Below are 22,983 nucleotides of genomic sequence, written 5' to 3'. Positions count from 1 at the left end.
AAAGGACGGCAAACGTCTATAATGCCATAGTATTGTTCGACGTTTCAACCCCACCGCCAAGCAAACCCGCCACCACGCAAACCCACTGTGGCGAGCGATGTAGAACCTGTCGGCGAGAGGAGGGAGAGGGAGCCTAGAGGATTTGTCAGCGGGAGGCACCGGATGTAGTTAGTATATAGTGGGCATCAACGTTGGCAGGCCAGCGAGTCGCCTGCTCTCTCCGTCGTCTACTTCTTCTTCGTCTTCGTCTTCTTTCTCTCTCATAATCTACAGAATAGACCACCAGCCTCTACATTCTCTCTCTCCTTGTGTGCTCTCCTTCTGTCGACCCGCTTCCCAGTCTGGACTCTGGGGAGGCGTTGGCGAGTAGACAGGCTTGCGAGCGCCGGGGGAGGGGGATGCAGCAAGCACCACTACCACCACTACCTCACCCACTACATCTTTTCTTTTTTCCTCTCCCTCACCAGTCACAATCCGTTGACATCCATCCAGACCCGCAAGCCAGTACAACTTGCACCGCAATAGCCCAGGGCCAGAATTCCCCAAACACTGGTAATCGGTCAGAGTCGATCAGCCAGTAGTCGGTCAGCCGGTAATCAGTCAGGATCCTCAATCACCAGTAGTCGATCGAAATTTGGAGTTGTGCTGGCGGGGGGTAGGTAAGGTATTTTCGACAGTTCGACAGTAATCTGTGGCGGTGTTCGTTGGGCGTCGTTCCATGTTGGCGGCGATTGTATCGACAGTCTGATCATCATTGGTGGCGGCGGGCAGCAGGGTTTCAAATTTCAATTCGTAGAAATATGCTAGAATTTATAGATTCAGGTTACAGCATACCGCTGCATATACAGTGGTATGCGCCAGCCTTAGCCACGGAGCTCCTGGCAACCCGTGTGATACAATCAAGCGGCACGTGAGCCTCGTGCAACCCCGCTAGCGACTGCGTGCCCTAGACCTAGAATGGGATTGAACTTCTGCCGACCCCACAAAACCCACCGTAACCACTCCCTCCTCTCCTCCCTCTCCTTCATCTCCTTCATCTTCTTCCTCTCTCCTTCGCAACAACAACTTCATCATCCACATCACGCCTCGGTGCGAAAGTCTTATTACTCACCTTACTTTCTACGCCCACATTCGATGGCCTAGTGGTGTTAATCCACCACATAAGCCTCGAGGCACCTTCACTTTCCCTTCCTTGGCGGCTTTCGGAACTACTCAGATAGTATGCCACGTAATTGTTTCCGTCTTGATTCCTTCCCGTTGACGAACCATTTCTAAAGCTGCATAGATTGGCATAAGTGATGATTCGCCGCCTCGTGCGGCACCGATAGGCGGTTGCGACGCCAGTCACTACCGTCAACCACAGCGACCCTAATGGTGGAACAAAGAAACAATGGAGACCTTCCGCTGGACTCAGGTACGTTCCCATCTTCTCTTGCCTCAGTCTTACCCCTGTGGCGCGGGCAGGCTGCTGCCAGGCTGCCAGCTCGAGAGCTAGACACTAACTAACTTCCTCTACAGACCCGGAGTCTAGCAGCTTTTTTTTTGGACCTATCCACGGGTCTGCAGCCGATCATCAAGAGCTCCGCTCACACATTGCGCCCGTGGAGGGCGGAAACTAATCGCAGAATGTTTCTGCCGTTGCCGCTCGCGGCAACGCACCAGCGGTGCCTGCGGGCGCTGCCGTGCGAGCGGGGTTATTATTCGCTGTGACGGTGGCTTCTGTTGGTTTCTGTTGGAGATTTAGCGCTACTGTTGGGCCGCGGGCGGTGCGGAAGGAGGAAGGAGGAACGTGCGAGGAGGAGAAGGAGAAGTTGAAAAAGCTGAAGAAGTTGAAGAACTAGAAGCAGGAGAAGGATTGGAAGAAGGATAAGAAGCGGAAAAATGAGGAGTAGAACAGGCAACATGGGTGGTTTATGTAGAAGAAACAGAATATTCAGAGGCATAACATTTATTGACATCTGCCTTCCATCCTTAGCCTATGTCGCTCTATATATCTTACTCATCATGCCTTGGGGTTGTTGCGATACTTGTTCGCTCGCCGCTCGGCTGTGTTGACGCATATTGCGTCACTCGTTTCTAATCTTGTTCAGCCTTCGGGGGGGGGGTTTGGGTCGATGGGGTGTGTTGAAATATATGGATAGAACGACAGAGATAATTAACTTCTAAATCCCCTCTCTCCTTTTGTGCTCCCCTTCTGTCAACCCGCTTCCCTGTCTGGAGAGGCATTGGCGAGTAAACGGGTGTTTGAGTGGTGGTGGTTTTAACTTTTACGAGGGCTCTTTGCCAACTCCAGGCCGACAGGCGTGGGACGAGGAAGGGAGCACACACAGAAGAAAGACCTGAGATGGGGGGTTGACAGTCTACCTATTCGACACCCGTAGTTACCATTCTCTACGTCCTCCGATCCGTCTCCTCGATCGTCTCGTATTTTCTTTCTGTTTCTCGCCCTGGCTCTCACCCTCTCCCAGTCTATTGCCGGGTTGAGTTATCACTCGCCGCGTGAGATGGCGTTGCTGGCCCAAGCTCGTGTCCGGATTGGGATCAGCCGGTACTAGGTATATTAATTTCGCTCCAGCAGACAATACTTATGCATCCCTCGGTTTTTAGAGAGTGATAACTCATGATTGCAAAACTGTTGCTTCGCCGCTGGACTCGGAATGCCGAGACTCAGTTTCTATGCGGCCACGTTGGGGACACAGTGGGACCAGATCGGTCGAGCAATCAAGACCACCCGTCCTAGAACCGGTGGGGGAGCTGGCCGAGGACCAGCGCGGAACTCGGAACGATGACCCACCTCGGCAAACGTTGCAACGGCGGATCGAACCGCAGCTAGCAACTAACGCCAACTTTTAGGACGAGTCATTGTCAATTCCAGCCATGAAGGCCTGACAATTCTGTAGGACGGCATAGGAGGACAAGGCGTGCCGGCGGTAGCAATACCAGCCTGTGATAGTGACTACTAAACTCTAATTCGGCGTGCGAGGGGACTTCGACCCCGTGGCTCCTCACTTTTGCTCATTCGCTACATCGGATGAGTACGTTTTTGTGGGGTCTAGCGGTATCGCGGCACTTCCACCCCGTCTGCGACGATTGGCGTCACGTTTGCTCGCTCGTTCCAAGTGATGAGCAAGTTTTGGTGGGGACTAGCCGTCTGGCGGCGGCGAAAACCAGCTTGGAACCTGGCGGCTCCTAAATCACCTATAAAACCCCCCCTTTCTGCTCCTCCTTCTCTCCTTCTCTTTACAACTATCTCAGCTTCCTTTCTTCGTCAACTATTCCCTCCCCCTTCCTTCCTTCCTTTCACCTGATCTCAAGATCAAACCTCGAGGTAAGTCCTTCTCTCTCTCCCCTACTTTTCACTTCCAGGATAACCCTACAGAGCAATCTTGCTCAGCCGTAGCAGCGAGGAACTGAGGGATCTGTGCGACCGCCGGTCTACAAAGTAGACGGTTGCAGCGACAATAGACGGATCCAACCCTCGAGGCTGAGCAGAAAAGGTCTAAGGACGGCGTTCTCTCTTCTGCTGCCGGCAAAGTTCTTTCCCCCTTCCTCCGGGAGTCCAAGTCGGGTGAGAGCCGACTTGCTCCCGGGGGATGGCCTCTCCGAAACCGGGTGACAGACGGTTTCGTGTGGATGAGGAAGAAAAAAACAAAGAAAGTATAACTTGGTCTACTACCCACCCAGGTTATACGCGGAGGCTTTCTTCCTTTTGCTGTGAGAGGGCAAAGGTCTTTCCTCCTGGCCATGCGTGTGTGAGAGGCACGCATGATGGCCAAGGCCCATGCCTCCGAAACCCGGCTACAGACGGTTTCGGACGAGCAAATAAAAAACCAAAGAAGGTATAACTTGGTCTACCGCCCCAAGTTATACGCGTATAACGTGGTTTACTATCCCCCCACTTTATACGCGGAGGTCTTCTTCCTTTCAGAGCAAAGGTCTTTCCTCCTAGCCATGCATGAGTGAGATGCATGCGCCATTGGCCAAATGTTGTTGCTCTAGCCGCTGTACGAGAGAACGACATCGGCTTCTTACTCGACTGCGGTGACCTACCTATATATACCGTGTCGATCAATCCTGATGTTGCTAAATTACCGTGCTCTCCCCTCTACAGGGGTTTGGGTGACAGACTCAATCACAACTCCAAGGCTGAAGAGCACGTCCACGTGCACGTATGTCGCCCAAATAGGCACGTAACTTAAATTTTGGCCGATAGTCTACCACTTTCCGTAGATGCATAATACGATTGGTGGACAGTATTCAAGAAAGCTCTGTGGAGAAACCATTCGTAATACACATCGCGGTATCACGGCAGATGTATCGCACTATAGGTAGGCAAATCCATCGTTGATCCGACCCAGTCGTTGCTGTGGTCAATCTAGTGTTCCTTAAATACACGAAATACACGAAAAAACACGATGGTAATGGCCTCTAAAGGTGCCCGTACGGAATATTAGGATGCGTGCGTGACGAGTCAATCCACGGCTGCTTCCCGTGTCCATAGTTCATATATAGTTGTCAACCACGGCGGCGGCTATGGAGCATCGTGGCCCCCAATACTCCATGCTCCATCAAATACCTCTCTGGAAAGAATGGTCCCACTGCGGAAAGCGGTCGGAGTCGAAACGAATTCTTGCGATACCGGCGGTACTCAGTTCGATCGTGTCCGAGTGCTTTTCATGATCGGGACTAATATGGGCTTGTAAGTAACCCTGCTCGCGATAGACGCCTTTACACGATGTACCATTACATATTCAGTTATTCAGTTTGACCGGTCACCAGATCAAACTGGATATTCAAACCAGTTCTAATTCGGTACGCAGTTCGGTTTGGGCCCCCCCTTCCATAACCGGTTCACTGCAGTTTTAACAAATTTTCGAAACAGTTTGTACTGTGCACTGTTGGCAGGTCTGTGTACCTATCATGATTCATACCTCTACGTTTGGCGGCTGGCCGCCAAAGGTATACTCTGTGATGTGCTAGAATACTCGCTCCGTCTATTATTACTATGCGGGTCCGAACGAGATGGGATGGCTAGGGTTTCGAGGTCTGGCCGAAGATGTGGTTGGTCTGATCGGCGGTTTTCGGCGAGCTCTGGATGGCTTGTCAATGGGGAGATGAGATAGATGGCGGAAGGGAAAGGAATGGCCGAGCTCTTTGATCGGATTCGGATGGATGGATCTCCAGCCAAACCACTCTACTCCTTCTTCTTCATCGAAGTTCGAAGCGCGGAACTCCGAACGATTGTCAGATAGGATCACAGCAGGCACTCAAGTTTTTTGTAGGGTTTAAAATAAGCAACTATCATTCTCGTAAAGCATGTATCCAAACACAAGCGTTAAACATTAAGCGTTCCCCGAGCCTTCACTCAAACGGAGACAAAGGAAAGTTAAGAAATCCCAATCCCAATCCCAATCCCAATCCCCCCATTAAATCCCGGTTCAATCCCCTACTACTCGTAGTGTGGTCGAGGCTGTTGAGCTTAGACCTAGAGCGCACGCTGGACGACCACGCAGTTGGCGACGTTGGTCTGGCCGATGTTGACGATGCCGTTTTGCTGGTTCTATTAGGTAGGTTAGTATCTGCTCGTGGTGCGGGACGAGAATGGGGGGTACTTACGTTGCCGCTTCCGACAGGGCAGCAGACGACCGGGCCGGTCTCGCACATGGTGTCCTTAGAGTTTCCGCTAAGGGCTGGTAACAGATCGGTCAGTTGGTCCGTTGAAAGTAAGGGGACAAGAGGAAACTCACCATTGACGGTTCCACCGATGCCAGTTCCAGCGATGGGAATGTTCTTGGCGATAGGAGCGCACTTGGAGACCTCAATGAGCTGCTTAAGGTCGAGGTTGAGAAGGCTAGTGACATCGGACTTGGACATGTCCTGGGTGTTGCAGCAGGAGATCTTGTGGTTATTGCCGCAGTTCATGGCGTTGGTGGGCGCGTTCACGGTGTCATCCTGCTTGGACTTGGGGCTGACAAAGTCGTTCTTGTTGCCGGATTTCTGGATCGTGTCCTCGATGATGTCGCGGGACTGGATACCAGCGGCGCCGCCGTTGAGGATGGGCGAGGCCACAGCGAAGGCGGCGAAGGTGAAGACGATGAGGGACTTGATGGAAACCATTTTGAGAGTTGGAATTGTTTGTTTGGGGATGGTAGAAGAGAGAAGGAGTTGTTTGAAGAGTGGAGAGTGAAGAGTGGATGTGGTTGTGAGTGTGAGATGAGAAGATGCTGTTGGGATGAAGATTGTAATTGACGGCGGCGGAGGGGGGGTATTTATCGGACTTCTGGCTCTCTTGATTTTCAGTCTTTGGATATCACAGCAAGTATCGAATCCCCCTAGAGGGAACACTACGATCGGAGGGCGCCGGGAGTGTTGGGCGGAGCTGAAAGTCGCTGCACGGCCGGGAGGACATTGACTAGGATGCACCGGGGGAGTGTCTCAGGAGGTCAAGAACGATTCCCACACCGCGTGCTGCCGATTATGCCTCCCCTGCCGATGGGATGTCTGACGTGTAGATTCACTCCCCCCTTGTGGTGTTGGTAGGTGATCGGCATCCACGTATCGTGAAGTGAAGCTATAGTTAATTTTCCGCGCCTCCATTTCTCACGAGCCAGCTGAGGGAACGGAGACAAGTGTCCGGCACTATCTGTAGCCTCCGGGGACAGTCACTGAATTGCAGGTAGTATCTTCTGGAGCATCTTCGTCACCACCACCACCACCATCCAAAAGCTTCCAGCCAGACTCCCTCCGCCCATTCCCGACTTCCATCACGAATCGTCACCCAGGTGATCTCGGTCACCAGCCAAACGGCGCTAGTGATGTCTCGGGAGGGTAGCCCACGATGGGTTTAGCGGCACTGATTCACCCAACAAATCACCCGCATTGGCGCCGGTGATCACCTGGAGTGCGGCGGTACATCATATGCTATGATATGTACCGACGACCATTGGCCTCGTCGGCTATCGACTGGTCTGAATGGCTGTCCCGTTTGCCTGCACTTCCTGATCTGTATATACGTCACTTTCGTTTGCCTAGCTGCCAACGTTGCCGGCTTTAAGAGATCGACAGGACTAGGGACTAGGAACGAGTGCTTAGTTAGCTTTGGTGCCTGAACTAGAGAGATGTTCAGCTCCGAACGGAACACGCTGGCTAACTGGACGTGAAAGGGCCCGAACGCTGTTGAGTTGGCTTACATGTAGGACATGCGGGGAGGCATAGTTGAACGTCAATGGGCTTGCGAACGCGCAAACCGAGTACATACGTTACCGGTATGTACGATGCTTCTCCAGAATTGAAGGCGAAAGGTGCTGAGTCGCCCAAATCGCGATGTTCTCATTCGCAGCCGGCGGGGACAGGCGACGGAGTACTGGTGCCGTAGGTGAAATAGTCGGTATATACTTGGTAGGAGTAGCGGGAGCCGAGTGTGGTATTCGCAGATACCTAGTATTCCACTTGTCGATCGAATGATCCAGCCTTCTGCGAAATCCCCTGACAATCATTCCGAAGCCACACAAGCACCGCAAGAATCTGCCAACCTGGCAACTTGCAAGCCAAGAACGTTGTGCGGCCTCTGCATGGGCAGTAAGGTATAGACAGAAAGCCGAGCAAGCCCCCACAGCCTTCCGTAGAGGACACTGGGCGAGCCTCCCACACAGCCTGCTTGCAGAACAAGTTCAACGTTGAGCAAGCCGCCCAGTGCCCACAGCCTTCCGCTGCAAGCCCAATCCTCATTCGGCCCCTGATCCGTGTGGCAGTTTGTCGTTGTTATCGTTGCCCGAATAGTGTCGATTCCGAGACAGCGTTGTCTCGAACGCGCCTTACGAAGGCACGCCGAAAAGTCAATGGCGAAAGAAAAAACCAAAATCAACTTATCCCGATTCCGTAGCAGCGTCCGAGTCAGGAGAAAAATAAGAATAGAATACCTACAGAAGAAAAGAAAAGAAGGAGAAAAAAAATACGTCACAACATCAAAGTGTGAACTGGCGAGAGAGACTAAAAAGGAAATCCCCGCCAGCGGCCAGTCTACTTTGGCATACTCTAGTCCCTACGTGCGAACCGATCGATATTCATTGCGCCGACATTCATTGAGCCGATCACCCTTCCTTCGTATGTACGCGATTTACACACCGCCGTCCGTAACTTATTTCCGCTTCGGCGTGGCGCTGTATGGAGTACTTGTTAGTACTTAGCATCAGAGAGCCAGAATCGATGACGGTGCCGAACAAGCGGAGCCATGTTCCGAAAGAAAAAAAGAAGCCGTGGCCGTGAGCAAGGAGTTCAGAGTTCAGACTCCAGAGTTCCGTGTGACGTGCGCCGTCGCATCCGTCGCAAACCCACCTAATCCCGTACGCCCTCCTCGCATGCATGCATGTCTTTCCCCTCCTCCGTCGAGTCGTCGACAGCCCCCCACCCCGTACCGCCAGCTAACACGTCGCCAATCCGTGAACAACTGTTCCTGCAGAATCCGTACATAACTGAGTCTGTATGTACTTGTCCGAGACAACGAGAGAGAAGTTGTGATGTGTGCACGTGTTCGGTCGTCGAGAACCCCCAGCCATCCAGAGGGGATACCTGCTAACGGTGCATCGCCAGCTCCAGTGCAGTGCCAACGTTAAATTCCCTTCTTCATGTTGCCTTTTCTAGTGCGTGAAGCAGGACGCCCCTCCCGGGGGAGGCACATTTGAGACATTGACGATTACTCTGCACGCCCTGCACTCCGGATCACCTGAATCCCAATGCCCAATGCCCAATGCCCATGACTGCTCGATGCCGATTCACTTATGTACATATAATACAGAGTTTGCCGGCTAGAGAAGGCTGTGTCGGCGAGCGCGGATCATCGGTGCCGTATGTATGTATAATGTACCTAACAATCGCAATGCAAAAAACCAGACTATCTTTTCTTTCTTCCCAATGCTCGCGATGCTGGCACGGGAATGAGTATCGAACAGGTTAGTTACTAGTAGGCTGCATAGCGAAGTGTCTCTCCTCCTCCTCCTCGACGACGACTGCTCTACAACAACAGCGCCAGCGCCAGTCCGAGAGTTCAACATGCATAAAAAACTTCGCTTCGTGCTGTCTAGAGTACTTGTAAGTATCGCAACTTCGTTCTGCAGCTTCGGGACTCACTCGATTCGGCGTCCTTCAGCTCCAAATCCCTCCTTTGCAAGACACCAACAGCAGCAATAGTACTATATGGTGCCGGACACTCTAACGGGCTAGTGTCTTGGCATGTCCAATGGAGATGGGCCCGCCAAGAAATCGCGTGCGAATGTATGACCACGCAAAAACCTATGGTGGTAAACCAATATTTCAGCCCGTTTTTGTTCGATTGACTTGATTCTTCATTCGTCCTGTTGTTCTACTCACCGTCACTCAATACCCGACTTTTCAAGTCCTACTCCTCTCCACCAACCACCAATAATTTAATTTGAAACCGTAGAACTGTTCTACACATACTACTCTACCATTCTACGGTTCCAAAAAAATTCTTTTTGTTGTGGTGGAGAGGAGTAGCGGTCGGCGCTGAGGGTCATTTTTCGTCCCTCGCTTGCCCGTTAAAGCGTCCGGCACCATACTAGTAGTAAGGCCAATTGATGATCTCCCTCTCTCTCCCAACCGCAGCAATGCAAGGTAAGTCCATTCCGAATGCCTGGTAGTTAGCGGCGTCCAGACTCCGTACCGACAGGGAAAGAAGGCGGTTCGCAAAAGTATATTCGGGTCCTCGTGATGTGTACCTATAGTACCGTAGGAGGTATCATAGTTGGGCCTCATCGACAAGGCCAAGTTGGAGCCCGAATTGGCCACTTCTAGTCTCGCGAATGGCCAAATAACCAAGTTCGAGACTGAGTTGGCCCATTATTAGGCCCATTCCTAGGAGGCAATACTTTACTCTACTATACACAGGTACATACTGTTGAATACGACCTCCGGCTTCGGTGAGGACGATATCGCTGATAGTGATGGTGATGAAGCCTGTGCCGCGAGACAAAAGACCTCGTACTGGTATGTACTCTACATGCTCTACTCTACTATTGTCTCGGTCAGCTACGGTATGTAGAGTACGAGAGTGATTCATCGTTATCCGAACAGGCTACAGTACTATATACTCTAAAAAGTATGTAGTAGCAGGCTGCCCGACCACCCCACGAGTGATGCGAGACAGCAGTATGTATTATCGGCTAGCACCGTCGATCGCAATCCCGTCCGCACCGGCTCCCAGCCCCCCAATCCAGCAATCCAGCAAACGAACGCCGCTCAATTTCCCGGGTAACTATAATACCATATAACAGAACTTGAAGGTGATAGATACATTTTCTGCCAAAAATAGACCGGGATTCCGTCCAGTCATCACTCATCAGTCTCAGACTCTCGGGAGTCAGCGAGTCAGCGAGTCAGCGAGTCAACGAGTCAGGAGACAGGAGTCAGCATCACCGCCGTCGAGAGAGCTTTGTTGTGTTGGTGCTCCGCAGAAGTAAACCCCATACAGACTCACGGACTCCTCGCCGCTGAGATGGAGAGATGGAACCGTCTCAAGTGCCCCGAATGCGTATGAAATTCGCTGTGAGTACTTTACAGAAATCAGAGATTGTCCTCAAATTCCTTCCTTCAGTTGCTCCTCTCCTCTCCTCTCCTCTCCTGCCGGGCCACCCCACTGTGGACCATTCCCATTCCCATTCCCATTTTTCTGGCCTCTCCTCCGAGGTCTATGTCTTGAATCGCAGTGAGAGCGATATGTACCTATCTAGAAAAGTAATGCAAAAGACAACGCACTCCCCGCCAAGTGGCAAGTCGGATTACCTACATAGGTACTTCCTCTATCCAGCCTCGATTCAGCCACTGCATCATCACTCGGGACAGACAGACGGACGGACAGAGAAACAACTACGGACCTTGAATATTACCGGTATACACGGCTTCACGTCCGCTCAGCCCTAGACTTCTGGAGTAGTCAAGCAAGGTACTCTATGTATCGTCAGGTTACTCTAGAGATAGTACTGCAGTGGGTAGGTGACCAGGCGGGAATCCCTGGTACCGACGTACGTACCGTGGTTTTGGTTTGGTTTTGGCTTTGGTTTTGTTTCATCCCCGGGCCTTGGGTGTTTGTGCCCGGCGTGTGCTCGGTTTTCTGTAAACAAGTTACAAGTATTCAACTTTTTCCCCATACCAGTCGACGTCACGAAATAAGTGGTGTCGCCATATGCGATCAAAGTAAGAGGCTTGAGAGCCTGATGCGAGAGACAGCGCTCGACCCTCCAGCCCCGGAGGTTTTCATTGCGCTTGAACTTCGCAGAATCATGATCGCCATGTCTGTGCCAATAGTTAGCCAACAAAGTGAGGGGCTTGAGGGGGCTTGAGAGCCTGGTGCGAGACCTCAGGCAACGCTTAGCCTTCAATCCGCCAGCCTCGTTATTAGAGTAGAGTAGAGTCGCTCAGCCTCGGGGTTTTCGTTGCGCTGAGCAGGATCATGATCGTCGTGTCTGTGCCAACAGCTAACAAAGTGAGGCTTGAGGGGCTTGGGAGTTTTGTGGGAGACAAGGCTTAATCCTCTGTGAAATGATCCGGACTTATGTACACTAGGTGGATTACGGATACGGATACGATTCTCGCCACCGGTCACTCGTACTGCGCGTTCCTTCGCGCAGACAAACTCCGTGCGGCCTGCGGCTTGCGACAAAGCGCCGCTCACTCGCGAAAGCCAAGAAATGGATGCGGGAAACGGGAAACGCAGTGTTCGAGTCGATGTTGTTGAGAAGCACGAGCAATGTTGGTGAGCTCATTTCTTCGAATTAATTCTGACCAGCTAGACATACTTTTACCAGACAGAAGCATAAGCAAGTGTGAAAAATAAACCGGATTCTCGAGGCATGCAAATACTACCAATACAATATGACCAATATGACCAATGTGTAATATCTTTGACGAGTGACGATATGGCTTGATGATGTGACTTTTGAACGAGAATCAAAACAGATGTGGTCGGATATTCTCGCGTGATAACCTGTGATCGGGACTTGGCCGAAGTGTTGATTTATTATTTGTTATGTTGTGAACCTTCGAGGCTACTATAGGTCCACCGAAACACAATAGATGTGCGGGATAGCTCATCTGCCGGGGGATCTTCCTGCGCCGCGATATCGAGTTATGAACTTATGATATATGCCAGACTGGCTCACCCATGTTCTAACTTCTCCACACCGACTGGGCTAATTTCCTGCGAGCAGTCCTGTCTGGTGTGTTTCCTTGCACCGCTTCACCGCAATCATCGACACCGTGGTCACAACGAGGTGGCCCCGAACCGGAGGGGCTATATATGATTTCCGCCTCGCGAGGAATCACGAGTGATCGCGAGTGATCACCTCCCCGTAGAGTATGTATCACGTGACGTATCCTCCTGCAAACGGAACATTTCCACTTCCACTTCCTATGGAGCTCAGGACTTTATTTCGGCTTTTATGGAATCGACCCGGTTCTATCTGGCGAGACCACATTATGCAGACGATTGACTGCGGCCGATGGCCCTTAGGAACGTACCGTAGACTAGGTATCTGGAGTTTTTTGGGGCTTGCCGTACCTACGTGCTTCCCGAGAGGGAACTTACGTTGGAATACTGGAATCGCATAGCAGTAGACGGAAGACGAAAGGGCGCTCTACACATGCATAGGGGATAAGCCCCGGCGTCTTGTGTGTACCAATGCCATTACAGTGCTCCACCAACTATCACCAGCACTGGTACGGCGCCATGTCCGTGTGCCTTTGCGGGTTGTTTCCTACTCAGACGATTGGCCTCACGGTACGATTGTTTCGTTCGATCATTCGTTACCTCCAGATCCTCCAGATCTCCAACCTCTCAATCCCGCCCCTCCTCCCACTGCCACCAGCCTTCTCACACCTCCAGCCCTGGCCTCTCAACCCCTCAACCACCTCACCAGGCCTATTACTGCGACAAAGCAGAATATACGCCACACCACGTTGACTCAGCACGCTCCCCAGCCCCATCAGCACACGCCTCGTGACCTCCATCCCATCCTCGCCGCCCGCATACGTCAGCGCCAGGAGCCTGGACTCCTCCTCAAACTCTGTCGCTCCGTGCTCCGCACGCAAGCTGGGCAGCTCTGGCGTCGGTACGTACGGAGGATTGAACACGAGCATGTCGACGACGTGATCGCGCAGCGGCGCCGCGAGGTCCGCCACCAGCGCGCCAAGGAAGTGCGATGGCGCGGGCGTGAGAGAGAGGGTTTGCGCCGTCGCTGCGCACGCGATGGAGTTCGCGTCGGTGCCGAGGAGGTGGACGTCCGCCCGACCGAAGAGCGCGGTGGTATTGGTGGAGATAAAGGCAGAGATTATGCCGCTGCCCGTGCCGAGCTCGAGGATTAGGGGGGGCGAGGAGGGCGGTGCGAAGTGTGAATGGAGGAAGCCAGCGTCCGACGTGAGTGTGTCTAGCACCAGGTACGAGTCCTCCGCTGGAGAGTACGTCGTGTTGGGATCTATGTGATCCGTGTCGGGCGTGGGCAGCATCTGGGCGGGTGAGGTGGGGGAGGTGGGGCGCCGGTGGTGGTGGGTGCGGGACGGTGTTGGTGCATGGCTTTTTTATTTTTATTTTTATTTCTTGGTGTTAAGCTTTAACGAGGGAACATGCCGGGATGCTTTGTCGTTGGTTTAAGGGAACCGTGGTTTCATCCGAGTCCGGAAGGGGGGGCTTGACATCATCGCCGCCCGGCGCGTTTTTCCTTTCTTCCAACGCCCTTCTAACCTTGACGCCAACAACACCATATCATACCAGCTTGAAACTGCCATTCAACCACCGGCCACGAAGCTTATACCCATCGCACTCCACACCTCCCTCCAATTCGACGCGCAAGCAATACCATCACCGCAATGTCCCAGTTCATCACCGACATCTGGGAGTCCGTCTTCCAGCCGGGCACCAACCGCTCCGTTATCATCGCGACGTATGCATCATTCGCGGCGCTACAAGCCACGCTCATAGCGCTGCTCATCGCGACATTGAGCTGGCACTTTGTGTTTCTCAATGTCATCTGCGGCTGTCTCTGGGGCGCCATCGTATGGTTCGTCAGTGAGCTCGAGGAGGTTAAGAGGGTGGAGGCGGAGGCAGAGCGGCTACGGAAGTTGAAGAAGGCTAGTGAGGAGGGTGCGGAGGCGTCGGAAGAGTCCGCGGAGGAGGAGGAGGAGGAGGGGAGTAAGAAGGAGCAATAGGGGGGAGGCTATATTTGACGATGGGGGACGGATGTAAATTGTACGTGCACCCTCAAGGGACCGGCGATAATGAGCAAAAATAGAACGGCAACGGTGTTTGGGTTTCACTTTGAAGTTTCTAGTTTGAAACAATACGGTGGGGAAAAAATGTCATTGTACGAGTACTATCGGAAGCTATCGGACCTCATAGATCTCTAATTTATTGCAATCTCGTAAAAGCCATCCGCTACCATCGAAGAAGAAAAAAAAGGTATGCAAGTAAACAGCGCTTCCGGCAATGGTGATATACACTCCACAACTCAGTATCGTGTATGAAGCTACCTACCACCCCTTCCTCTTCCACCGCCCCGGCCACCACCGCCGCCACCTCCACCACCCCGCCCTCTTCCACCGCGTCCACCACGGTCACCGCCACCACCACCACGCCCACCGCGTCCTCGGTCGGTCTCCTTGCGCGCCTTGTTCTTGGGCTTGGGTGCGTCGTCGATCAGTAAGGTATCGAGCGGCAGCGAGTCCGGCAGGATGAAGTAGCGGATGGTGGAGCCACGGATGTTGATTGTGTCGAGGGCGATTGGGTCGCGGTTGCGGATCGTCATCTTAACGGTGCGCAGGGCGGTGTTCATCTTGACGTCGACGCTGAGGATAGTGCCGTGAACGATGGTGCCTGGGGAACGTAAACGAACACCTCGTATCAGCCTTCAATGCTCCGGGATAAGGTGCGGGACGATGGGGGATCGCAGCGCGGAATGGGCTCGGAGATGCACTAACCGTTCTTGAGCTCGACGGTCACAGTCTCGTTCTGACATTTCATCAAAAACCTGGGGGAGTGGTGAGCGAGAAGTTCCAGCACGACGGTTATGCATGCCGGCTCCTACCTGACCAACTTCATTATGACGGTTGTGTGGGGGATTCGAAGCTAGGGGATGTTTGGCTTCGCTTCGAGATGTCGTTGGGTTTGTCGCGTGAAGCAATTGAGAGACAGCGAAGCAGTAGTTCGTGAGGTGGTTCGCAGGAGAAGCTTGGCGCTGTTACCTGGCGTAGGCCGTCTAGCTCTAGTTAGCTCCCGATCAGTCCCTCAACCCGATAAAGTAAAATCCGTGACCACCATCTTCCCGCAGAGAAAAGCGCTGATGATATTCGGAGGACCTCTCAGGATCCCCAGCTCGTTCGATGCATTCTGAGATACCTCTCCCCCTCCAACGAGACACGACATCTCACTCGACCCCGTCACTATTATCACTCGTTTTCACGACCATCAGTCTTATTTTGCCCGCTCGTGCGTGATTTCAACCCAGCCAGACCAGCCTCGGCTCTCCGACTGTCCGATCCGTTCTCCAACGACATCCCTTATCCGTAGCATGCCCTGATTACTTATGCATCGATCGAGATTGGCATCATACCCGACCCCTGGTACTACTCGCTGCCTTGTTATAAATCATTTCTCATGTACTTGTAAGTCGTGCAGCTACCCGACAAAGTGTTACTAAAAGCGAATACCACCTGTTCACGGCGCTTCACGCCATTCTTCGGGAGAAGGTATGTAACCTTTCTGGCAGCTTCTCTGAGGTCCGTTTCTACATACCAATAGTAGGGTACAGCAGTCCACTTCACCCCGGACCGCTCAGAACGGGAGGCTTCAGTTCCGCAGAGTGTAGAACAGCATGACCGAGCAGAAACCCGCCGACACGGCGAAAGTGGAACCCAGATCAAGAAGGCACCTGCCAATTCAGCGATTACAGGTGCTTATGTACACACATAGCACGCTGCATCGGACGCGGCTCCGCATGCATCGTATACGTAGGGCTGAGGCCGGGGAAGTCCGCTAAAATCTACCGGTGCCTGCAGAAATCAAATCCCGATGGGCTTCTCTGGGCCAGATACACTATCGTCGGGCGGAGCCCCCGTTTCGCTCAAAGGTTGGCAAGCGGATCCGATGCAGGTAGGTACATACCGGTATGTAACTGGACACGGGACCCCGCGGTGCCCTTCATATGTGCACATCCATCACCACTACCAGGCAACCTTCGAGTACAGTTTCGATCGGTTCGAAAGGCTTCATGGAGAATATACTTCAACGAAACTTCTCGTCTGTCCCGATCGACGGTTAGGTGGATGGGATGATGCATCTCCCGTAGACCAATGAGTCGCTTGTGCATCTGCACTGTATGCTCTGCGCCGCGTTACCAGAGAGCGAGCGGGCGAGCGAGAGATAGAGAGAGAGGGAGAGCAAGTACAGACCAGTGTACCTATCGGGGAACCCCGAATCTGCGCTCAGGCTGCTGCCTGATGGGTGCCAGCATCCCCAATCGACGGAAGCCAACCGTGCTCGGCGTCGGGCTCGGATTGGTCCCTCCCCGCGCGACTACCGAGAGCGGGCGGCCGTTTGTCCGCACGGAACGATCGATCCTGGCAGCTGGTTGCGACTGTGTGAGCCTTGTTGTTCGCCATGCCCAGCTGGCGAACTGCTAGTTATGATACTAGGCAGCGAGGGACTCACTACTATCATACCATATGCATGTGGACTCACTACTATCATACCGTATGCATGTGGACTCATAGGATGGAGGACGTACACTCTGTCTGCAGACTGTTGACCACTGGTTGTCGTCGCCGTGTACTCACATTGCTGGGTCCCCGCCTCCCTCCCCGCCCCGCGATCGATGGAGGCTTGTTGCGGTCCACCTGCTACTAACCAAGTAAGTTAGTCACGGTGCACGTCTTCGGATTGGGTGCTTACTCGGGATGGTTACCCGGATCGAGTATCTACTCGTCGTCTCAGGTCTGCGTTCCTGGTCGGTGTGCCCACCGCCCACTGCCGACAAAGTTTCAAACTCGAACTCCACGCCACGTACGCTCTTGGTTCCACACATATATGTAACTCCAGACAGACTGGTCTTGTGTAACTAGCAACCTGTAAGTTGTGCCCCACAGTCTGCCCCCTCTCCGGCCCCCATACGGGGCGTCGGGGCCATACCAATGATATGTACCATTATCCGAGCCTTTTTTTAGGCCGTGGATCACTCACTATCAGAGATTCAGAATCCCGGGAGCTTTATGTTTGGAACTTTGAAACTGTGGATCGATCGTCCAGATGCCAAGCGGCCCTTCCACGAATCCCCCTCCCCCGGGTCCCTAAATATGTATGTAGGGCATTCGGAATGATCTTCACTCCTATGTAGAGTATGTATGCTCTCGAGTTTAAACTTTACTCGTGGGTATGATAGCAATCCATCAGTGTTGAAAGAACGAACGATGCATGATGAGTGCGCGCGAGCGGATGCGTTCGCAGCGACGGACGGGAGTCACGGAGTCACGGAGCTACCTATTGACTGCACACGGCGCCCAGATGGCAGAAGGGTCATCGCGATTCGCGGCTGGACGAAGGGTTAGAAAACAGAGTCACGGCGATGTATATGGTGCTTGGCTATTGGCAGTGCCGCGTCTCCGCCGCTGCTATGGTGTTTGGGAACAACTAGGTAGACCACGATGGATGGATGGGGCGGTGAGTTACCTACCTATGGCAGGGCTGAGGGGCAACGTGAAACCCTTCGGAAGGATGAAACTGTGCACTAGGAATCAGATGATGCGTGGTTGGATACAGAGCAGGGCCATGTGGCTGCTGGCATGCACTCCTCCTCCTCCTCCTCCAGCACGCACCTGATCGGCGTAAAGTGCATTCGTGGAATACTGTATAATTAGGCTGCAGGCCGTCCGTGGATGGTGGAATGGTTGTGGTTGTGTGAGTACTTGCGTGAGTACTTGGGCGAGTACTTGACCAAGAGGTACCATACCTCCCGGCCCGGGTGGTTCCCGATCGAATTGACGAAAATACAAGCATCGGGCCCATAGGTTGATCTAGCGGGATCTGGCTGCAGTCGGCGCCGGCTTCTACTATCATATACACGGGACGGGTGGACCACATCCTCATCCCTATCGCATTCCGGTTTCGCTGGCAGCGGCTGATGTAACTTCTGCTAGGTAGATAAAGAATCAATCACCATGGATACTAGCAGTAACATGCGTTTTCTTGGTTTTGTATTTCCTTCCGCCGTTGCGGCTGAACGTGTGGTTGTGAAGCGGGCTTGCTACATGGGCAAACCCCATCAGATTGCCATTGGGGTGGACACTGGACACAAGTCGTGAGATCTGCCATGGTTTTGTAAAGTAAGGATTGCCAACTGTCACAGCGCTTCGTGGTGGCGGCGTGCTCTCATAGCCACCAGCACGCGGTTGGGAGGCAAGCTGATGTAATACCGCAGCGCATCGGAATCATAGCCGATCATGTCATCCGCAACGCACCGTAGGTAGCGTATTGAGACCGTCTGGCCGCTGGCGGGAGGGAGGAGAGGAGAGACACTTGCCGAACACACGGAGGAAGACCGACACGACGTAATGGAGGGTAGGAGACGAACGTGAACGTGAACAGTGTAAGCATCAAAGATCTACGCACAGGTCCAACCCGGCGTGGACCCCCTCCAGAGTCCAGAGCGAAGACGCCAATCAGTGCACGCACCACAGCAGCAGCAGTCCCAGTACCGAGTGACAAGCTCCGCTGGTGCACCGACCCCACAGGACCATAGAATTAACGGTGACACGCGGTACAAGCTAGTAGAGTCCCAGACAGATCTGTCAGCTTTTCCAAGCCTCTCCTACAAACTCTGGGAGTTTGTCAGCGATATTGAAGAACCGCAGCAGCGTTTGAACTTTGCGCTAGCCAGATCGGGTGGCACCGAACGTTGCAGGCAGCGGAGTCCTCGAGTATAGTAGAGCCTGGCTCTTCGAAGTTGAATCGAACCTCAACTTCTCCATCATCCTTCATTTTCGCCGTTTCCCTTCCCGGGCTACACCACCAAGATAATTCAAATTTTCAATAGATATTATTACCAGTGAATCCGGAAAGTTAATCACCGACATGGTATCTAGATGTAAGTAGTGTTGCGCATACTCAACTTCTCAGCCTTTGCAATCGGCCTGACCAAGTACTTACTCTCTATATAGGCACTGAAACCCTTGAGCGAAGGCCGCATCTCTCCCCCGATACATATCTGGTCGGCTATGCAGACGAGGCGTTGGAAACCACCATGTCGCTGCTCAGCACCGACCAGGTCTCTCGGGGCAATCCGAAGCCATCAACACCAGAAAGTCGGGGCTGATATTATGTATGTACATAGGCGGGTTTTCGCTGCAGTCAAAAATGCTCGTACGATTCGAATTCTGTGGCTGATGCGGTGCCAGATGGTTGACCAAGTAAATTCTTCGGTCAACATTGAGGTATTTGCTCGATCGTGACGTCGGGCCCGTTGATGGCTGTGCTTTGGCGCCTGCGTCAACGTGTTGTCGTTGTACGATTGTTGCACCTAACCAACTAACTACTGGTATGCTGGGGCCATCACACTGCGGTTGGAAGAGAAGGTGCGGGCTGACCTAACAGAACTTTGCTCGAGAATCGACACTCGACACTCGACAGGCGTTGAGCGACTACATACCTACAGGCTACATATTCTTACTTACTTAAGTACCTCCCTACCTGGAATAAACTGCAGCATCGGCATAATCTCGGCGGTTTCCCTGGGTTATCGGTGGCTATGTTTCCGACCAGTGATGCGCATCGACGACCTGGCCCCAGAGTGATCCGACCAGGTATACAGTCAGGTAAGTATTAGCCTACTCCCGGCGGTATGGTCACGGTCTTCACCTATGGTTAGGGCTGAGATCCAATCGCTGCACATCGTCACCTGCGATGGCCCGCGAACGAGCGCTGCGCTACCTGCTGACAGGTGGGCCCCGTAAAGCCCTCTCCCCACAGCACACTAGTTACTACTAGTATATACCGAGCCCCACTTACTTGAGAGCTACGGTACGGTAAGTCTGGCAGCGCAAGTAAGTATCTATCTACACATCCATCATTGCATGAGTTCTTCCCTAGAGTGCCCGGGTAAGCTGCGATGGGCCAGGCGAAGAACCTGGAGAACTCGGACGAGACTGGATAACCATCCGAACATCCCCAAGGCCATGCAAGCAGAGAACGCCTTGCGCGCCAATGTTGGGCAAACCAGAACAATAACCCACCATCCCCCCTCCACGCCTCGCACATTGTATGGTTCGTTGGATGAATCTCAACCGCCCCGTCCAGTCAGTCAGTCAGTCAGTCCGTCCGTGGGATTCGGAAGATTCAAGATACAGGTGCCCTAGTCCTTAATATCGATTAACTATCATAGGTAACTACCGAGACCGCCACTCCGGGGCCACCCTTCGTCTCGCTGCTACTGTATTTATCCCCTCTTGCAAAACAAACAAACAAAAAGGGAAAAAAGAAAAGAAGACAGCCTCCAATCCAATCGTTTTGCTGTTCGAGATCCCTGCTGAGCTGACACCTGGGAAGAGGGCTACACGACGCACCAGTCAGGACTCAAGACTCAGAGCTGACCTGCGCAACCTTTTCCGCACACACAGATGTACGCCGTACCACCAGGATGGTGGACATCTGTGTGCTACGAAAACTGCTGGACATCGTAGATACACACTTACTTCGGCGGTACATTGCTCCAATGTACACCACTGCACTGTCCTGAAATAAAAAACCCTGCTCCTACGGTCCCATAGGTCTGAGTGAGGGTATGTACATGGACATCTGTACCTGGACGCAAGAATTCTATAGTATGTACTGATGAGGTTGTATAGTGTCAGCGAGGGGCTATGCAGAATCGGTAACGGCAGGATGCCGGACGTGACTGACAGATATCTACGCGGACTCTTATCCCCTCCCCCCACCCGCTTCTACTTAACTAAAGATCAGCTCGCGCTCTCCGGTCTATTCTTTGTGTTCGCATCTTCATTTGTTTGTTTGGCTCCCCCCAGCCGTTTAGGTATGTTATCCATTTGCATAGTACTACACACTTCCTGTCGTCGTCCGGTATTAGGTGGAAGTGTCAAGAGCCGAATAACTGACAGACTTCGCACGACAGTCGAGTACCCGAGTGTATCACCGGCGCTTTCACTCATCTTCTCGGACATATAACCTTCCCGGGCGCCACTGGTTCCCTTCCTCCTCCTCCTCCGAAAAAACAAACAAAAACAAGCTATATATTCACCCCGAAGCCCAACGAACCACGGCGGAATGGCAGTATCACCAGAAACCACCATCGTGGTGGACTGGCTGTGTCTGGTTCTCACATATCTGGTGTGCGGACTGCGCTTGATAGTCATTTGCACCCGCAGTCGCAAGAAGATTCGCTCCCACTTCGATACCGAGTTCTTCCTCTGTCTTGCGCTGGCCACTGCGACGGCCGCCGTGATTGCGAATACCGTCAAAAACTCCCAGCTCATCCGCGATAGGAGTTTCAAGAACACGGTGGGATTGCGGTCTACGTCTGCCGTTAATACATCCCCAGAGGCACAGGCAAAAATCATGACGCTGAAGGTATGTTGTATGTGCATAAGTCCCCGCCCGCATGCAGGTTGCTGACTGGCAATAATCATAGTTCCTCTATGCGCAGAGTTTTGTGTATTTCGTCATCGTGTGGCTGATAAAGGCGGCTTTCCTCTCGATATATTTCCACTTTCGCCAGAAGATGACCCGCGCCTGCAAGATCGCGCTCTATGTTCTGACGGCGCTGGTGGTGGTCACGTTCCTGGTCATCACTCTGATGATGTTCGTGACCTGTCTGCCTATTGAACGTGCATGGTAAGGGGACTCTCTTGAATCGATTGCAACCATGAACTGTGCTGATTGAAAGCAGGTCTTTGGGTACCGATTACTGCTCGCCTCAGCAGAAGATATGGAACCATTCCAAGACCGCCGCCGCAAACATAGCCACCGATCTCTTCCGTAAGTCCTATCCATCTCGATCCTTTACACTCGAATGCTAACACCTCCAGTAATCGGCCTATTCCTCGCGATCCTTCGCACGCTCCACCTCGGCCGGCGCGAGCGCTGCGGCGTCGTAATCTTCCTAACCATCAGCGCAATCCCCGTGCTCGCCGCGATCCTCCGTCTAATAATCGTGATCCTCGCTTTGCGGCCTGCGATCAAGGACCGCAACCCGCAGGACGACCAGCGGTTCAAGGAGATCCTATATCTCGCGTCGCAGATCGAGGTGACGACCGCATTCATCGCCGCGTGCCTCCCGGCCATGCGCGTCTTCGTCCGCGAGAAGAAGGAGAAGAAGCAGTACCGCGCCACGTCGCTGGAGTATAAGGGCGGTCACCTGCGCAGTCCGCAGCCCGCGCTCGTGCGTGCCCCGACACTGTATGGCTCTGATGATGAGAGCTACTGGGAGGACGATATCGGGCTCGAGGTCGGCAGTGATACCGGATTGTGTCCTCCTTCGGAACACCACCACCACCAGTTGCACCACCATCAGTGAAGAGCGAGGCCGGCTTAGGGTTTTCTTTTTACGAGGTTACGGATATGAGCGAGGGTACCGACTCGGCGAACCAGCGGGCTGCGGGCCGTTCGTGCACCGCTGGGCGCTGCGAGGTGGAGGGGCACAGGAGGGTGTCAACTTTGTGGACCTTGGACCTTGGCTCCGGCTTTCACATCCATTTCGCACTCCGCGACCGTCTTCAGCGTCAGGAATCGGGATTGTAGATACATGGGATAGGGACTGGTCAGGCACAGGGAAAGTCTAGGCGACTGGGAAGGAGGGGGGGGGGGGGGGGGGGAAGGGAGCGTAGGAAGGTGCTATGTAGGTGCTGGGGGACACAATGTTCTTGACAGCTCATGTATTCTTAGCGACCAGGGCTCGTCTGGCAGTGGCGGTTATGTAA

At 53.1% G+C, this 22,983-nt stretch overlaps 6 protein-coding genes across 6 annotated transcripts; 3 read left to right on the top strand and 3 right to left on the bottom strand.

The window, feature by feature from the left end:
- Window positions 1–5,278: 5,278 nt before the first annotated feature.
- BZA05DRAFT_411981 (uncharacterized protein) lies at window positions 5,279–6,320 on the bottom strand. Its single transcript, XM_051485049.1, has one exon. The coding sequence runs from the start codon at window positions 6,115–6,117 to the stop codon at window positions 5,362–5,364; it is 756 nt and encodes a 251-aa protein (XP_051335174.1). The 5' UTR covers window positions 6,118–6,320; the 3' UTR covers window positions 5,279–5,361.
- Window positions 6,321–12,503: 6,183 nt separating this feature from the next.
- BZA05DRAFT_411976 (uncharacterized protein) lies at window positions 12,504–13,608 on the bottom strand. The gene has a single exon (XM_051485048.1). The coding sequence runs from the start codon at window positions 13,513–13,515 to the stop codon at window positions 12,817–12,819; it is 699 nt and encodes a 232-aa protein (XP_051335173.1). The 5' UTR covers window positions 13,516–13,608; the 3' UTR covers window positions 12,504–12,816.
- BZA05DRAFT_411974 (ER protein Pkr1-domain-containing protein) lies at window positions 13,595–14,588 on the top strand. Its single transcript, XM_051485047.1, has one exon. The coding sequence runs from the start codon at window positions 13,876–13,878 to the stop codon at window positions 14,212–14,214; it is 339 nt and encodes a 112-aa protein (XP_051335172.1). The 5' UTR covers window positions 13,595–13,875; the 3' UTR covers window positions 14,215–14,588.
- Window positions 14,373–15,404, bottom strand: BZA05DRAFT_191622 (uncharacterized protein). The gene is made up of 3 exons (XM_051479422.1): window positions 15,090–15,404; window positions 14,983–15,032; window positions 14,373–14,878 (listed from the first exon to the last, which is right to left on the bottom strand). Exons 1-3 carry the CDS (start codon window positions 15,101–15,103, stop codon window positions 14,532–14,534), a joined length of 411 nt encoding a protein of 136 aa, XP_051335171.1. The 5' UTR covers window positions 15,104–15,404; the 3' UTR covers window positions 14,373–14,531.
- A 1,096-nt stretch (window positions 15,405–16,500) lies between these two features.
- Window positions 16,501–17,690, top strand: BZA05DRAFT_439457 (uncharacterized protein; the record flags this gene model as incomplete). The annotated part of the gene is made up of 6 exons (XM_051486537.1): window positions 16,501–16,641; window positions 16,801–16,910; window positions 16,994–17,088; window positions 17,122–17,127; window positions 17,306–17,354; window positions 17,561–17,690. The coding sequence occupies 6 exons, from the start codon at window positions 16,501–16,503 to the stop codon at window positions 17,688–17,690; spliced, it is 531 nt and encodes a 176-aa protein (XP_051335170.1).
- Window positions 17,691–21,331: 3,641 nt separating this feature from the next.
- BZA05DRAFT_449077 (uncharacterized protein) lies at window positions 21,332–22,580 on the top strand (the record flags this gene model as incomplete). The annotated part of the gene is made up of 4 exons (XM_051487318.1): window positions 21,332–21,634; window positions 21,696–21,898; window positions 21,954–22,042; window positions 22,093–22,580. 4 exons carry the CDS (start codon window positions 21,332–21,334, stop codon window positions 22,578–22,580), a joined length of 1,083 nt encoding a protein of 360 aa, XP_051335169.1.
- Window positions 22,581–22,983: the final 403 nt, after the last annotated feature.

This window comes from Tricharina praecox, assembly GCF_024521635.1.
Source record: "Tricharina praecox strain CBS 144465 chromosome Unknown BZA05scaffold_38, whole genome shotgun sequence".
Classification (NCBI taxonomy): Eukaryota; Fungi; Ascomycota; class Pezizomycetes; order Pezizales; family Pyronemataceae; genus Tricharina; species Tricharina praecox.
This window is presented reverse-complemented; position numbering and strand designations above follow the sequence as displayed.